Below are 18,340 nucleotides of genomic sequence, written 5' to 3' on the forward strand. Positions count from 1 at the left end.
TATTTAAGAAATGACTAAAAATGCAATTTGATAATTTTTTACAACTGTGACTATATTTTCCTTTTAAAAGATTACAATTACAGCACAGATAAAATTATAAAATTAAAATTATTCTAGAATATCCGTAGCGAATATATTTTGCCAGACTTGTGACGAAACTGTTAAAAATCAGTCAGAAAATTTTACTGCATTTTTTCCTCTCTCTCTCTCAATTTTTCTACTAAGTAAAATTGAGTGATGTGGGCCATCGAGATACTGACCATAGCCCGTAAAGGAGGGAGGGGTATGACCGACATCACTGAACAACAGAAGAAGGCTATTAAGAACCTGAGGAAATACTTCCAGAAAACACAATGCCAATCTACCAAGCCATAAGGAAGACAGACAAACGACACACACACCGCTCAACCTCAAAAACGAAACCCAACTCACAACACGCATACACACACACAGAAGAAACAAAGACAGAAAGATGGGCGCAAAAAGGCACTACAATTACCTCCATCAAGACTACATAGATAAGATGATCCGAATGCATGGATCACAAGCGGGAGGCTCTTCCCCGAGACTGGAGAATTTTCGATGAGGCTGCTCGCCATCCAAGACCAGGTAATGGGGCATGCTCGCCATCCAAGACCAAGTAATCAACACCAGGAACTACACGAAATATATCGATGCCACCTGTCCCAAGAACCAATTCAGAACATCACCGCAGGGTGTAGGTTTATCACCCAGATGGAGTACATTCATAGACACGACCAGGCCGCCAACATCAAAACCTAGTGCTAAAATACCATTTGATAAAAAAAAAATTACCATATTACAATTAGGAACCACAGGTCGTACTAGAGACCTACTCACAAACTGTACTGGGACTCCATAATAACGGACAAGTCCTCATGAATAGCACAGTTAGTAGAATCGCAGTCCTCCCCACACTGGGAGGAAAATACCCGAGTTCGAGTCCCGTCGATGACGTAAGGAATTTTTATGGGCCTTTTTCAGAACGTGGCTGAGTTAGTCGCGCTCAGGCGAGGGTAGCATGGTTTTCTCCCGGAAGCTCGGGTTTTTTGTCCAGCAAACAGGAAATCGACCAGAGAACACACGCAATTTACAGAAAATATACACGGAGCAACATGGCCTTAGTCGCCGATGCTCCTAAAACTGGCGCACTATGGCCATAGTTGCCGATGCGCCTAATAAATCCCTAAACCAACAACAACAACAGTTCCTAAAACAAATAACGGACAAGATCATGCACAACAGACCAGGCATAAGCCTCATCGAAAAGAAGGAAATGGCTGTTTACCTGACAGACATAGCGCTGCGCAACACCAGCCATCCTCCAGAAAACTGACGAGAAAAAGATCAGGAAGTACACAGACTAGGAAGTGAAAGAAATGTAGCATATGGTGCAAGTAATGACCATCCCGATCACGTATCAACCGCCGGCATGGTGCCAAAGAGGCCCCCATAAGAACCTAACAGCAATAGACCACCCAGAGAACATTTACATGAACTCTAGAAGGTGCGATTCTGAACACATATAGAATAGTCAGAGAGTTCCTCGACCAATAATAATCGCCGAATATGACAACCATCCCAAGTACCTGGTACCAGTACCCGTCACAGGATGGAGAAAAAAAATATATAACAGATAAATAAATAAATAACGGCTAGATATTTAGGAAGGAAAATCGCGCTGATGAGTATTAATAAAAGGCTTGATTTCTTCCAAGATCGCAGGAGCTATCAGGTGCGTCTCTGATCCGCTTTTAGCTGTTCGGTGACCTGAACAGTCGGGAACCGTTCCAACCACTTGATGTGTAGTTTCGTCCTGTACATTGTCGTGTCTGTCTCCAGCTTCGTTACTTCGTAATATGCTTTCATGATAAATGTATTCATTTCGATGCTCCACTGCATGCGTTGCCTTTTCATCCTTCCCGTGTGGTCACTAGTGCAGTTGCGCAGGAAGCACTTCCAGATGTTTGGGCTGAGTGGTCTTGTTGTTGTTGTTGTTGTTGTTGTTGTTGTTATTTTGGGTTTTAGGAGCATTAACAACTAAGGCCATATTGCTCCGGGGATATGCGGTGATCGTTCTCTGACCTTTCCGCATCCTCTGTATTTGGTGGTCACGGACTCGAACCCCGGTCTAATCAAGAAGGCTGAGTGGTCTTGCCCTTCAATTTTCGCCACATGGGAGACAGCGCACTCTTTCCCCCGTATGGCTACATGTGGACATATGCTTTTGTAAAGGGCGGCTCCTAGAACCTCAGTTCAATTCCTCCTCGTGAAGAACAATATCACTGCAAGTGGGCCAGATATGTGAGTAATGTAGGTTTGTGTGTATTAGGTGTGTTCTGTTGTTGTGTCTGACCGCTTGTCTACCCAGAAGCATCAATCACCTGGAGAGATGACCTGGGTACTCGTCCACACCACGGGAAGGCGGGCCAGTCCCAATTGTGCTCGTAGTGTCTCAATTCGAGACTCTGACCCACCTGATGTTGCCAAAAGGTGGGTCAGATTCCTCCGGGGGCCCACTCCAGAGCAGAAATTTAAAAAAAAAAGAAAACCAACGAAGTCCCCGTGGTGTATTTATAATTAAAAAAAAGTTTACGTGGAGTATTTTAAAAAAAAAATAGAAAAAGGAAAAAAAGAAACAAAAAAGAGAAAAAGAAGAAGAAACAAAAAAAAAAGAAGAAAAAAGGGGGAACGAAAGAAACAAAAAAAAAAGAACTAAAAAAAGAGAAGAAGAAGAAGAAAGAGGTTCTGGTGCTTTATATATATATATATATAAAAAAAAGAAAGGGTTAGTTGGAGTTAGTTTGTTGATGGTTTGCAATCAGTGACTTCTACCAGGCAAAGACATCTGCTGCGAAGGCTTGGAAGGTAGCGAGATTAACTGAGGTGCTGATAAGTTGATGGACCTGGTCTGGGAGAAAAGCAGGGCTATAACAATTGTCGTCCGTACGACACTGTCTCCAACTTTTCGAACCGACTCCTCTGCCTAAGGCCTGAACGCGAGTGATTGTATCCTGCGCCACACTCGATGCAGTATGTTCAATATTTCTACTTCTCATCTTCATCCAGCTCTGGAGGTAGACCTGTTTCAGCTTTGACTTTTGCATCCAATGGTGGGTGATAGTTATGGTAGTGACACCAGATGGCGCCACTATCCGCCTCGGCTGTCACTTCATCCCCTTCCTTCTAGTTTACATACATAAAGAAGGCTTTGCTGTTTTTCTTTGCATTCTTCACCAGAGGCTTCTTATAATATTCCAAAACAAATAACTTATTATTGCAGATCAACAATATAAATTATTGATTATGGAGCCTGTTTCAATATAGGGCTTGTATTGATATTAGATCTGAACCAGTAACGATGAACTCCTCAGTTACATGTTCAAACCAGGATTGTTTCAACTTAAGACTGACCCTGTCTTTTTTTCTGATATGCAATCGGTGCTGTCTGTTCTTTTAATTAACACACACTCTCTCTCTCTCTCTCTCCCTTTACATATATTGAATATCACGGATGGACTACTGATTGAAAAGAGTTAAAATATTTTATATTTTCTTTATTTATAAATAAAAAAAATTGTGTATGAGCACGCATAGCGGAAATTAAGTGAAACTTCCTTAGAATCTTTAGAAACGTTTATTATTTCAATGTTACAGTGGTTTAATATTTTACAATTGTTTTACTTTTATTACAAAATTTTTACAGACCTCCTTTGTGCTCAATGGAGGTGGTTTTGGTGGTAGCACTGCCCGTATACGTGCTCTATCGCCTTACAACGCTCACTATTAGTCTTCGACATGTTGAATTATAAAATTTTTTTTTCGTCGAAATTTTTATGAAATACGGTAGACAATGACAAAATAAATATTTTAGTTTTTAAAATCGGACTGCTAGAAGCTGAGATATAGTGATTTAAAACGTAAATGCGACACGAGTGAGAGTTACACCGTGGCCGCGCTGTAGGGGTACTGATTTCGTCATGCGTCGCTCGTGCCTGGTAAGGAGAGGTACAATGGTGGTGGGGGGCGACGAATAATTTCGTGTCGCATTTTCGTTGCGATTTTTGTCAATCCACGGATGCAAGTTACTCCCATGGGGCGCACCTAAAAAAGTTTCACTTCAAGAGGAATCAGTGTCCTCTTACCATTGAGAAAACGAAGAAAATCACACAACCACATATTAAAGAAATCCTCTTCGGATATTGATCAAAGTATTTAAGAAGCTTCAAATGGGCAGATTTTCAATAAATACGGTTTTCTCTCCAATTTGTCCAAATACTGTACAACTATCCTGTTCTCAGATCGCAAAGATTAATAGATTATATCGTGGATATTCGTGTTCCAAATCAATAAAACCGTCATGCTAACTTCCAATAACCGTTATATAACAGAGTTAATATTACTTCTCATGATCTGTGATGACTGTATCTCTGTTTTCTCTAACAAAGATATAATCAAATATCAATTTGAAGCATTTTATACTCTACTCTACTCTAATGAACGTATAGGGTTATAGTTTTGGTAAAATGAGTTGGCGACCATCAGGTTACGCGTTTGACATACTTCACTCTTTCAATTGTTACCATAAATGGCAATGCAATCATTAATTGTGACATTTTTACTGGATCAAAACGTTTCGTAATTATTCCGCTCTCCTTTTGGCAATTTAAATCTGTCTTAGATTAATTTAACAGGCGGTATTAATATATGATACTGACTGTTTCATTGAATTCTCCAAAGAAATTCCATTAGCATCATATGCGTTAATGCGAAGTTCGTTTGTAAATATCACAGTTTCTTCATTTTTGATGCATCAGCAATCAATCAAACATGACATTTGTAAAGTTTTATGAATAGTACTATTAACAGTACTACTAGCCGGGACTAACGCTGCTTAACTTCGGCGATAGGTTGAGAACAGGTGCATTTAGCCTATTATGATAATTGGCTGTTCAGAGTACCTGTCATGTGTTTACTTATAGTTTAGTTTGCTGTGTCGCATTTTCGTTGCGATTTTTGTCAAACCACGAACGTAAGTTACTCCCATCTGAAAACTGCTTGGAGCGTGCCTAAAGAAATTTCATTTCAAAAATTAGAATCTTAGATAAACATACCCTGCATCTGCAGGTAATACGGTGGTAATAATCACTGTCCTCCCCATACAGGCTGGAAAAGGTCCGGGTTCGAATCCTGTCAATGACGCAAGATACTTTTATGGGATTTTTACACTCCGTAACTAAGCAACGCACTAGTAAAACAAAACTTAAAATCTCAGCAATGAATTAGTAAAACAAAATCTCAGCAATGCATTAGCAACACAAAAGCCTAATTCATGCGATAATTAGTTTTATCATGAAGACTAAATAACACTATTAAAAAAAGTAGATCATTTTTGGAATTTAAAATTTATATGGGCTACAGTGTTGTTTAATCTCTAACTAGAATTAATTAATTCCCACGTATCTTTCTCCCAAGAAATTTATCATGAAAGTTATAATTATAAGCTAAATACTTGTATTTTCAATGGACTCTTGATGCTAAAATATTTTCAGATAGACACAAAAGGTATATCGCGCGAGCAGTAACGTGACGAATGCGTTTTTTCAGGTGGCTAAGTTAGTCAGTCTCAAGTGAGTTTCTCTACATGTCCCCCCCCCCTTTGGCTGACCATTTGGCTTTCGTACAATACCGACTCCTCAGGGTCTTAGTTGCTTTGGTCCTTAACACATCTAACTTAACCAAAATTATATGAGAGTTAAACTCATAATCAAAACCGCGCAATGAAATCACGAGACATAAGTCCATGATTAGTTTTTGAGTTCCTATCTTTCATTATACGCTATAACCAGGGCCGGCCCGAGGTAGAATAGCGCACCGATCGGGGAGGCATTCCTACGCCCCCTTCAAGATAGAAAAAAATTAAAAAGGTGTTTTTATTGAGTTGGTATTTTTATTTTTGCTAGAGAAAAGTTAAAAAAGACAAATGTAAACACAAAAAAGGCAACCAGAATATTTATGTTTTAATTGTCATATTAAAATATTAACAATAAAAAATTTACAAAAGAGTCAATTTTTTTATAAGGACATTTATCAAAATACTAGCAGCGAGTTGCAGTCACACTTGCCTTTAATTTCTATAATAATAATAGCTACTATAATTAAATTTCAGCCGCTCATGTGAAAGAAATGGGATGCACATAGGATTGTAGCCAATCACCTATATTTATACCGAATTTCAAATCCGTATCCCATCTGGAAGTGGAAGACAACTGACACTTGACAATACTTAGTAGATGCTTACAGAATAAACATAGATTTTATATTACATTACAACAAGTTACATCAAAGCTATTTAAAAATACAAAAGAAAAATTTAAGAAGAATTTTTTGTTATTAACACCAAATGTCATATTTTATCGAGTGCCAACCGAAACTCATTTAATGCATTCCTTTCCTTGATTTTATATCAGAAAATTTAATAATGACATCGGTAAAATCCAAATTTGCAGCCACATCATTTTCAATTGATAGTATTGCTAATGAATTTAATCTTGCTTGCGACACTGATGATCGCAAATATGTTTTAATTAACTTTAATTTGCTAAAACGAAGAAAAAGGGCCTCTGCATCTTTCCCTCTTCCACGAAACATATGCGCCCTCTCAAACTTTCTATACCCCATCATGCGCCCCTAAAGCGTCAGCGCCCCGGGCGACCGCCAGGCTCACCCGTAGCTTGGGCCGGCCCTTGCTGTAATTATTTAATAAACATCTTAAATATGAAAGAAAGAAAGATAGAAGAAAAAGGGAGGGGATCTAAACAGAAAAAGAAGGGAGAATGCCCCTCCTTTCTTTTTCGGAGGGCTGAGCGCCCAGTGCATTCCTCTTTTGCCTCAGAGGAATGCGTTGCCATGCTACAAATATTCCTAAAACCACATATGCCCAGATTTACAAATTCCCGGAAAGAGAAAGCATTTTTTTTTCTTTCTTTCTTTCTTTTCTAATGTAAGAAACTTGTGCTAACTTGCTCCAGGGAATGATTAGCCTCACTCCTCCCACAGTCAATTGTGTACCCTGGATTCGATACAGCCGATAAGCTAAAATGTATAAAGACGCATCGAACAAAAAAGGCTGCTTACCAGAAAAGTCAACACGGGTCTTGAACTACAACAATTCAGAGGTATGTGTTCAGGATTACTGCCGCCCAATTTCCCCCTCGATATCCCTTTAGGGTTAGACGCTTATCTGTGAACGAAATTTTCAATGTCATCACAGGCAGTCGAGCGAGGGTCAGCAGCACTCCGATTACTTTCCTGCTGACACGTTTCTTTAACGGTCTATTTTGGAGTCATTAAATTGTTTTTAAACATTGCACATGCATTATCTATTAATCCATTGATGTTAAAGTTTCCTCTCAACTTGTACAGTAATATTCGCATGCACATTTTGCAGTCACGAGAACCGGTTTTTCTGTCATTAAAAATATTCACTAAAACAAAACTTCCTGTTCGATTCAACTTCAAAACGCCGCGAAGCCCGAACAAATTTCATTGGTCGATGATAAAAGTCACGTGCAAGCGCAGGAACGTAAGCAACCTTCATGGCTACCTGTTTACTGCGAGTGTGGCTTCGTTGAGATGTTAGCCACTTGAACGTTACAATGACGCCTTGCTTATTGTCTTCATTCACGGTGGTTTGTTTCTGTCTGGTTTTCCTAATACAGTCAGGTAAGTTTTTTTTTCTCCCTTCTTTCAATATCGACTTTTTTTTTTTGCTGTTTAAACAGGAAGGCTGTGGTAACTTAAGTTTGATAACAGACAAAGCCACAAACGTATCGCTTTCCGATACGAGCAGGTTACTAGATTGGTAACTCAGGTGTGTCACCGACCAAAGTGGCCCAGCATGCTTTGGCTAAGCCTAATAAATGAATACTTTTTTAACTGTGGCCACAATCTGGGGACGATTTTCTTGCCAATGCTGTTCTAAAGGAAGGCGAAAAACGAGGATAAAAGTTAAATAATAGCTTGGGGTGTGGCTTAGTTCTTTTCGTAAACATTCGGTTATGACAAACGTGTATACCGCTTCTCGTGGTACGACAGGTCGCCGTTAGGGGTTACTCAGGTGTACAGCTAACCACAACCAACTGCAAAAAGAAGAATTTGATAACGGCCTGTTAATTCTGCCACTTCATCGTGACTTGCGTCTATAGATGTAAGTTTAATATGGCTGTAACATTAAAATCATTAACCAGCGAACCCAATGAGTATTTTAATAACTGAAGGTGATATAAGTTACTACAGTTTAAGGATGTGCAATTTCTTATTCTGTGATAAGTGATTACTCAGCATGCCTGAAGCGATTATTGTGTCACCACTCAGTAAGCAGAATTGTCAGTACCAACCAGGGTTTTTTTGCAAACAGGAATACACTGCAAAAGGTAAAAAATATATACAGTATTTCAAGTACGTCGTATTTCCTGTTTAGATATTAATACCTACTGTATTGTTTATGAATTGGCGTATAACATTTTTAAAAATAGTTTTTACTTAAGTACGACTAAGTGGCATATATTTTGCTATATCGGAATCTGGGAAGATGTTTTTCAATAAAATTGAGATGACCTGCTTACTCGCAATAAAGCGGTTTTTACAGTGGCGGAACTACCATACCGCCAAAGCAACTAAGGCCGCGAGGCGTCAGAATATTCTTCGGTCGGTTAGCTGGACTAACTCAGCCATGTTGTGAAAAAAGCTCATAATTTCCTCGAGTAATTGACGGGCTTTAAACTCAGGTCTTTGCCACCCGCTGTGGGAGGATAGTGATTATAGTGACTGTGGATAGTGAGGATAGTGACTGTGCTATTTGAGGGGGAAGGTTTGTAAGGGGATTCATCTTCTGTTAGTCAATCTTTCATTCACTTATTTTCCCATTCTTTCTGCATTTTCATACGATAAACTTACTATAGTTTAATTTTATAGTACGCCGTGGTTCAATTACAGTACAGTCGATGTTGTGGAAGTTTAAAGGCGCAAAGGCTGCTATAGCTAAATAGTGCCTTCCAGTTTAATATACGGAACATTAGAAATGGGCATACAAATTTAAATTTTTCAATTATCTGAAAACAATTATCAGGTTTGCTTGATCATATGAGACACTGAGTGATAAAGGTTCTTGTAGCTTTGTGAGGGATTTAAAGATTTAAGACCTGGCAAACGTATAATGTATACAACCTACTGGAATATCATCATCCCTGATGAGAAGTGAATTTGTTGGGTGGGTGTCACCAATACGTGCTATGGCAATCAAAAATTCGTTTTACTTAATATAATCAGAAACTTTATTTCTACAATCGCAGCTTATGACCGATTTCTTGGAGCGTATTTGGTCTGGTCAGATCTGTTTCCATTGCTGATGATATTTCTGGAATGGCAGATTTGTTGCTGTAAACGGAACCTATACTGTAGTTTGTACAGAGATGTTTGGGTGTCTGGCAGCTTGGTTTGCTCATGACAATTCCTATGACTCTTTTTTTTTTTTTTTTGTGCCTTTTTTTTTTTTTTTTTGTGCCTTTTTTTTTTTTTTGTTTTTGGGGGCTTCGTCTGAACTTCCCCTAACCATCCTGCATTTCATACAACAGTTTATTATTAAATTTTGAATAATTAATTTGATGCTATAAAATAATAAATTATTGAAGTTTCCTGCACACGCAGCAAAGCAAATTCAATGTTCGAACTTGATTACAAAGAAAAGTAAAAGTAATCTCGATTTAATTTGAACAAAATCAGTTGATAAAATTAAATGTTCATAAAATGTCTTATTGTTTCCATATCCTTCTGAACAATAAAATGACTTTAAAAATTATAGTATTATAAATGTGATACAGTTTAATGTCAGAGTACGTGATGGTTCAAAAATTTGTTGCTTAGTTTCTCAAGTTCAATAAGTTTTTTTTCTCAAAGTTCAAGTTCAGTTATCTAATATTTATGTAAATCACTGTGAATACTGGATTAGTATGATAAACCAATAATTTTATTTTGTATGACTGCAACTCAATGGTTTATTGATATTCGGCGGTTACTTTATTTTATTATTTTTTTATTATATCAATTTTTAAAAATTAAGTCTACTTTCTATCCCCACCAGATTTCGTGCATAAAAACATTAACGCATATACACTGGAAATCTAATGACTGCCTGCATTGTCTCAACAGGTCTCTAATAATTAAATACATTACTTATTAAGTTTATCCACTCTGACTTACATTCTGCTCCGATATTAGTCTAACATTTAAGGAAAGTTTAAAGTGGTTATTTTCAAGAAGCCTTTTTACTAACACGTGTTTTTCTGACAAAGCATTTTTAATGTTCCTGAAGCATTTAAGTTTACCAACAACTTTCAAAGAGAGGAGTGACTACAATTCTCCCCCACAACGGATGTTCTTTTCTAATGCCTCCTCTCCAGCTCTTAAATCATCGAATGCGTTTAATTTGGAAAAACTTATTGAAAATATCAAATTAAAATAACTGGTGGAAGCACGCAAGATAGTGAAATTCAGCATGCTACAACTGCCTAGTTAAAATAAACCCATTATCGAATAAACGATAATGGGTTTATTTTAAACCTCAGAGAGAAATCGCGCCTGGGTCTTTAACAAATTTGTACCTGCTATAAATTGCTAAAACTGAAAAGAAGCTGAATAGTTATGATTTTAATTAAAGCCTGTACTACTATAATGTAAGAAACAAATATAAATGATTTGTTGTCTCAAATTACCATAAAATCCTAAGCCTCAATAAGCGAATGAACTAAGAGAATTCTCTTCCTGTCGTCCTAAGTCAATGGATCAGTCATAGTACCTACAATAATGTCGCTCCCAATTGTTCATCTTACTCAATCTTCACGGTTTCGCCCTTTGTCAGGAAAACAACTGCAGGGTAAGTCTAATATCTCACTCTCTCTCAGAATAAACCCAAATACTGTATTAGTTCCCCTTTCCATCCGCTCAGAAGCATCATCTCTTGATCTCCTCTTCCGCTCTCTGTAGTGGTCTTTGTTCCCTTGGCATTAATCTTTAATGGTCTTTCTAACCCCTATAGATTTCTTTTATAATAGTGCTCTATTGTCGCTGCCTCAATAACGAGATCAGCTACAGACACCAAATCCCATGTGCAATTTTTCTTTGTTAATTTCTCCACGGGGCATGTATCAAATTATGATACTGAAAAAAGGGGAAGCTTATTGCTAATCCTAATAAGCATACGTATGTTAAAGTAATATACATACGTATATTATAATCCTAGTTTTTGTTAGTACAGTGAATTAACTTTTTCAGCTTTTGTCTCTCGCAGTTCGCAAAATCTTTAAATCATGTCTTAAGTTATCGACTTTAAGAATCACATGAGAAAAATTCTCACTTGATTTGTTCTCGATAACGTAATAAAGTAATTCCTATACTGGTGTAACCAGTTTTTGATATAAATTAAAACCATTATAAAATGTAGATCATTAGAAATCAGAACAGCATGAAAGTGAACGCGTGATGAGAGGGTATTTAACAGGAGTGTCCTTCGACATAAGAATTCCAAGGTCATCACCATATTCTACAAAGAATTTTTCATGCTTTTTAAACAGCAGTTATGATTAAACTGTTCTAAGAAAACAAACTTCGTTTTCACAATAAATCATCTCATAACTAAAAGTGATCTTCAAAGAACCGTAAACAGGCACCTAAAGATTTGTGTGATTAAAACCTCTCTACCGAGTGATAAAATATACATCCCAATAGCTAAATAAAATAAACACATGACAGGAAAGCAAAACCTCAAAACTGATATCCTGGAAATTAGAAAAAATATGCACACACATGCTCTTTTTCATAACCAGTTGTCCAAAGCAAATGAAATTTAAAAACACTAAATGTTAGGAAGCAGGATATGATGCTCTTTCCATGGATTCTTGTCCACTAACAAAGGCAGAAATGAGGGGGCGAGAGAGAGAGAGAATAAAAAATTATCACACGTATCACTTATATGCACTAGAACCCCCTCAAAAGAATATCTTATTACGACGATACTGACCTGATTGAAGTGTTTAAAGCTTTAAAATGTATTGAGTAAACTTAATAATGATAGAATTCTTACTCTTTCTCGGGAAACATATATAAGGGACATAAATTGAAAAATAATCGTTACAGGAATAGATGTACGAAATTTGCTTTCAGTCAGAGAATAACTGATTGTTGGAATAAACTTCCATCTAGAATTATGGAAGTGGGTAGTTTGAATAACTTTAAGGAGGAATTAGACAAATTGTAAGAAGGAATGAAGATGAGAAGTGTGTATTTTTTATTTATTTTTTTGCTGATATTGCATAAGCTTGCTTCTTTTCACCATTTGCCATTAATAAAAACATTTTGTTATCTGAAGGGTTAGAGGCTTAATATTCATCTTTGAGAACAGATCTTATCAATCGATATGGTTTTTCTATGATTGAGAGAGGGGATATAACAAGGATTGTATATGCAATTGACAGTAACTGAAAATTAAGCTTGAATTTATCTCGAATTTTAACCATCCATTTTATAGTATATATACAACACCAACAGATGTGCATATACAATAACTACGATTACACTCGTATACTATATATATATATATAAAACTTTTATAAATACTGGTTATATAAATACTGCGTGTTTATATAACCTATAAACACGCAGTATTTTGAGTAAATTGGGGATCCCCCTCCTTTTTTGGATCTGCCACTGCACATATTGTTCTTTATACAATACACTATTTCGAATTACGATCCAAGGCACGTCCTATGGCTAAGGTGTACAATAGATGCAGGCGATTGGATTGCAAGTGCGCGATAAATTCACAACAGTGTAACCGTTGTGAATAGGTTACCTAGCAGTTCGTCAAAATGCTTAAATAAATACATTGGAGTCTCTCGTATAAGAAAACTTCAGATTTCCAGCCAAATGCTTTTTTCGTATTCTTTAATATCTCTTTAGCACGGAAAGATATCTGAAGAAACTGTGGGAAGTGATGCCTCGGTTTTTGAAACCAACTAAAACTATATGGTTTTAATAACTACGATTATTATTTTAATTAATTTAAAACTCGACGAAACAAAATGATTTTGATTTTTAATTATCATTATTTCGTAACAGAAAAATAGACGAAACCCAGAATACAACTACAGATATGGATTTGAATATAATAAACATTACTACCGAAAAATAAATACAGTTAATATTTAATACAGACATCACATTGATAAATGTTAAATAACACGAATATTAAAATTCTTGAAGTAAAATTACTGCATTGAAAGCTGGCAATCATTTCATGATCATGCAATAGGAAAAACAGATTGATATCTAGTTTAAAAAAGTGATAATTGGGATCTATAGACCTAAAAGTATTGTGACGTCGATACATTATCAATTAATACTGCATACATTTTTCTTATATTTCTTTTGCGTGTGAAAAAGTATAGAAATTTCCATCTATACTTTTTATATCAATTTTAATTACAGTTCCAATACCAAAGATATCAATTTTAATTACAGTTCAAATCAGAAACATACCGTTATGACTCACAGGAACACCACCAGAAGGAAAATATAGACTGCCTCAACCAAGGAAATACCTTTTTGTACATATATTTCACGTTTTTGTCTAGCCCTTCTGATCAAACATTATCTTGTTTAGTTTGGGATACTACGGTATCCCATAATTTTCAAGTATGTAATTAAAGAATTCTGTAAATACTGTTCCTTTCAGGTTAAGCACACAAGTGGCTCCATGTAACCCCGGGCACATGTCCCTGTCTTAACCTTTGAATGTAATATTCACCACCCCCTTAGCTTACTGCTGTCTAGGGGGTGGCTCTAGAGCAGAGCAATAAACAGATAATAATAATACGTATATGGGATATACTCGTATATTAAGTCTCCTTATCAGTGTTATAAACAATTAAATTTATTAAGCGACTATTATAAGTACAGTAATATTACTAATTAGTTACTTAATATTAATATATTATTTCATTTTATGAAAATGTGGTAACTGTGTGAAAATAAATTCACGTAATTGCTGCTATTACTGTAGGTTAGAAACGACTGTTTTCCAAAGTTGGAAATGTTGAAAGTCACGGATAATATTTGCGAACATTGAAGCAGGTAGTTGTAATCGTTTTGATACATAATGCATACAACGGAAGTTTAAACAGGTTTATTTTCTTTCTTCTCTCCCTTCTCTGTTCATATAGGAATCATATGAACAGAGAGGAGTGGGGGAGAATATATCATAGAAATTTCACCAGCTTTAGAGGCGTTCATATTTTTTAAAGTATTTTTAGGTCTCCAGGAACCATTTCACTTTGTAATTCGTTTGTAATAAATTGTATTCTTAACCTCTTTAAAAACGCACTCACTTTTTAAACAAAATATCCATTCTACAATTAAAATAATATTTTCTAACCTTTTTTGTTATATATCTGTACTAATGAAATAACCGTGATATTTCGGTTGAATTTTAGGGAAAACAACAGAATTTTTTTACAAAGCCAAAGCTCACTTGAGGATGTAGTCAGCTCACTGTCAGTCATAAGTGTAAGTTATTTGCTCCAAGAAATTTGAATTTTTCCTTCCAACAAATCGACGTGGAATGTATGCAATTTATAGGTCTTTCTAAGTCCACCTTGAGACGCCATATACTGATGTCTCATGGCCTTAAGTGCTTGGTGCTTGCGATAACCAATCCGATACAAATTATGTTCGAAACTCATTCTATTATTTTGATTAAACTCCAAATCCAGCTTCCAATACTCCACATTTGGTCATTATTATTAAATTTTTTAAAATTAATCATGTCACAGATTGTTTTTTTTTTCACTACATAAAAGCAATTCGCAATTCGAGCTGAATGTATTTAGATAAACTGAGAGAAATTGTATGCATCTTGTCTATTAATGGTCGATTTTTTCTAGTACATCGAATAAAACCCAAGGGAAGTTAAATCAGGAAATGGAATCTTGTTTTCACCGGATATTCATGATAACTGGTTTATGTAAATAAAATAAATGATTCCACACTCTTTGTTCTCTTCATGGAAATTAGGGCTTAGCTCACCGAATTCAATCGAAACTTAAACTTAATACTCATTCTATTGTTTGTATGGAAGTGTGTACGGAAAATCTCCAAACTTCTCGGTCTAGCAATCAAAAGATATGGCAATCATCTACGGTGGGAATACCATCACGTAGTCTCACCGGTTGATGTTGAAAATTATCTTTCTCCTTCAGAAAAATGTCCTTGGTACAGCAGCTTAATCACACATTTAGGAGGATTTGAAGTTTAATTCCCGTTGCAAACCGGAAGAATTCTCTAGAATGGCTTTTTTTCTTTTTCTCTCTTTTTTTAAATTTTTTTTTTAATCTGGGGATACGGTTTAAGCCAAGCTAAAGTTTTCTTCTGAAAACTCGGTTTTCCCTTCACAACTAGAATACAGCCAACATCCTATTTAAAGAACAAGTATGATAAGCATCATTAGATTATGAAATCAGAAACAACAAAAGAAATGACAGTGGATGGATTCGAACTGATGTTATGAAAACCAAAACTTAAATCCTGCATTCTCTCTTTCTGAATTCGATTATGGAAATGAATTTTCGATTATGCCCATTACTAGCTGTGATCAATTTTATGAAGTTAGGGTGTTGTTGATGTTTTAACAATGGGATTCACTTTCTCGAATAAATTTTCCACTAGAGACTAGTTTCTTGTGAAGGAATTGGTAATTTTAGGAGGTTATTTATGAGAATGGGAAATAAAAAGAAACATCCTATAACATTTGAAATAAATATCTTCTACAGCTAGAGTTTCTGTAAAGACTTTTTTTTTTTTAGGGGGGGGGTGTTCACTATGAAATACAAGATCATAAACCATCCCGGTCAGGCTGGTTCATACTATACAAGTGTGTGTTCATAGGTCGATTTGCTGGCCGAAAAGCCATTCCCTTCTTTTAAGAATTCCTCTAGCTGAAAAAATTTGAGCCCAGACCTCTTTGGGCGAGTGACAAACGACAAACCTAATTTTAAAAAATATATAAAATTATTTTAACTGAACTGTAGTTTGATGCTCATATCCGTACATTATGTAATTGTCTGTATAACGTGTGTTCATGGTCCGATTTGCATGTTATGAGGGGTAAAAACGCTACTTCCTCTGCTCAGCTAAGATTGGCTAACTACAGCCTCAACTGAGGACTTGAGAATTTTATACAGACTTTGACGAAAGTTGAACCAACATCTCCCCACACGAGTTACTGATGGCAATGTATTGTGCCGACTAAGCTGTCCACAGAGGACACCTAATTTAATGAGAAAGTGAAGTGAATTCCTATTATACACGGTTGAACCTGTCCATGATCATGCAATCAAAAGGTATGACGAGCAGAGCGCGCTGTAAATATTACAATCATCATTGTCAAGGCGTAGGAGGAGACTTTTTAGAGTGATCCTATTCCAAACAATCGGGAAAGGTACTGCATTCTTTTAATTTTTGTCCCAAGCTGCAAGAATTACGATGCCACTGAAATGGGTGGAATATACTATATATATTTTTACCCTTCATACTAATGTTTTTTTTTTTTTTTTTTTTTTTTATTATAATAGTCAAAGGCTTTCTGACTGTAACAAAGGACACAATCATGGTGGTTTATATATACAGAGCGAGGCCACAAAAACTTAAACGGAATAAAACCGCTTAAATTACGGTATTAAAACAAAACAGATAGCAACAAGCAATCAAAATTCTGAATCACGGAGTAAATGAAAAAAAAAAAAAATATATATATATATATATATATTTTTTCTGTTTATACTCCGGCACGACCACCAGGTCAGTGGAGCTTCCAATAAATCATCAATACAAACATTAATCGTATTTAGCAGTCACGGGCTTTAACCCAGTATACTCAAAGAGCGCGTGATATTGTACTCTTTAACTTGACCACTCGGCTACGTTAGGCCAAAAAATAGATGCTCCTCCGTTTCGCGCTACAGAAACCTTGTTGTAATCTTTAAATTATAATAAAAATATTGCTCTACGTTTTTATTTAACTTTGAGTTAGTTGACAGTTAATTCTTAGACTGCAAATATACATAGGTGGTAGATGACTATCACCAACCGGTGAAATACCACCATTTTCCTTATTGGAGGCTTGAAGTGGTGAAACCCATGTTTAGTCTCTAGAGCAAAGTTTCCGGCATCCCCCCCCGCCCCATACTTCTCCTTCAACCCATGCACGGTACTAAGTACTATAGGTTTTGATACCTTTCGTGTTTGGGGTTTTCATAACAAAAATTAATTAAAAACCTGTGTATGTTTCCAACCCAGTTACTCTATGTCTACCAAAAAATTTTAATGCAGGGGAAGCAATATTTGTAATGTGATTGATAGCACATTACAAGTATGCCAAGAAAGATTAGTAGTCGGGGTAATCCCCAGTACAGATATATGATCTTGACTAAAATCAGTGTCATCGAAGATAAGCATAGGAGTAGAAAAATCCTTTTAGCGATTTATAAGACAGGACTGAGTTTTAGAAGGATTGAAATCAACTAAATTATCTTTTCCCGACTGGAGAATTATTTGGAGATCAGCATTTAAGGAATTGGTAGGGGATATTCAAAAAATTGAAGCTCTTTGTGCAGGGCAAGGTTTCTCAAACTGGAAGTGGAATGCAACATGTTCTATCAGCATCAAAATTATGGATAAGATTTCCAGCCAATGGAAGAAGATCATTAATATAAAAGAAAAGAGTGAGAGAAAGAACCGAAACTTGAGGAAAACCAGCATTAGTGGAGAAGTAGAAGACAGAAAGCCATCTACCATTACTTGCAGTGAGCGGTCAGAGAGAAAACTGGATACCCAATTACAAAAAACAGTTGCCAAACCATAAAATTGAAGCTTATTTAGAAGACCTTTATGCCAAACACTAGCAAAATTTCAAATGATCGTATTTGCCATAAATTTGAAATGTCAAGAGCAACTGCTTGAGTTTCACCAAACTTTTCCATTTTATCCATAGATGGTAACATAAGCCAGAATATCATCAGTGGATTGACACTGACGGAATCCATACGGCGATCATTCATCAGATGGAAGGTTTCTGGACAGTTTAAGAGTTGGCGGTTAATTGATTTCTCCATTACTTTAGAAAGAGTAGAAATAAGTGCAAGGGGATCATAACTGGATGGGAGGGATTTGTCACTCTTTTTAGGAACGGGCCTGATATGAGAATATGAGG

At 36.2% G+C, this 18,340-nt stretch overlaps 1 protein-coding gene across 1 annotated transcript in view; it reads left to right on the forward strand.

Annotated features, from left to right (window-relative positions):
* The first annotated feature begins 7,637 nt into the window (after positions 1–7,637).
* The window catches only part of LOC150083507 (UPAR/Ly6 domain-containing protein crok-like), a 73,082-nt gene continuing 62,379 nt past the window's right edge, over positions 7,638–18,340 (forward strand). The window contains exon 1 of the mRNA XM_090378515.1: positions 7,638–7,746. Coding sequence (XP_090234641.1) covers positions 7,680–7,746 — 67 coding nt within the window. The 5' untranslated portion in view covers positions 7,638–7,679. The remainder of the gene's footprint in view (positions 7,747–18,340) is intronic.

The sequence above is a fragment of the Mastigoproctus giganteus genome, chromosome 7 (assembly GCF_048544385.1).
Source record: "Mastigoproctus giganteus isolate SK-2022 chromosome 7, ASM4854438v1, whole genome shotgun sequence".
NCBI classification, from domain to species: domain Eukaryota; kingdom Metazoa; phylum Arthropoda; class Arachnida; order Uropygi; family Thelyphonidae; genus Mastigoproctus; species Mastigoproctus giganteus.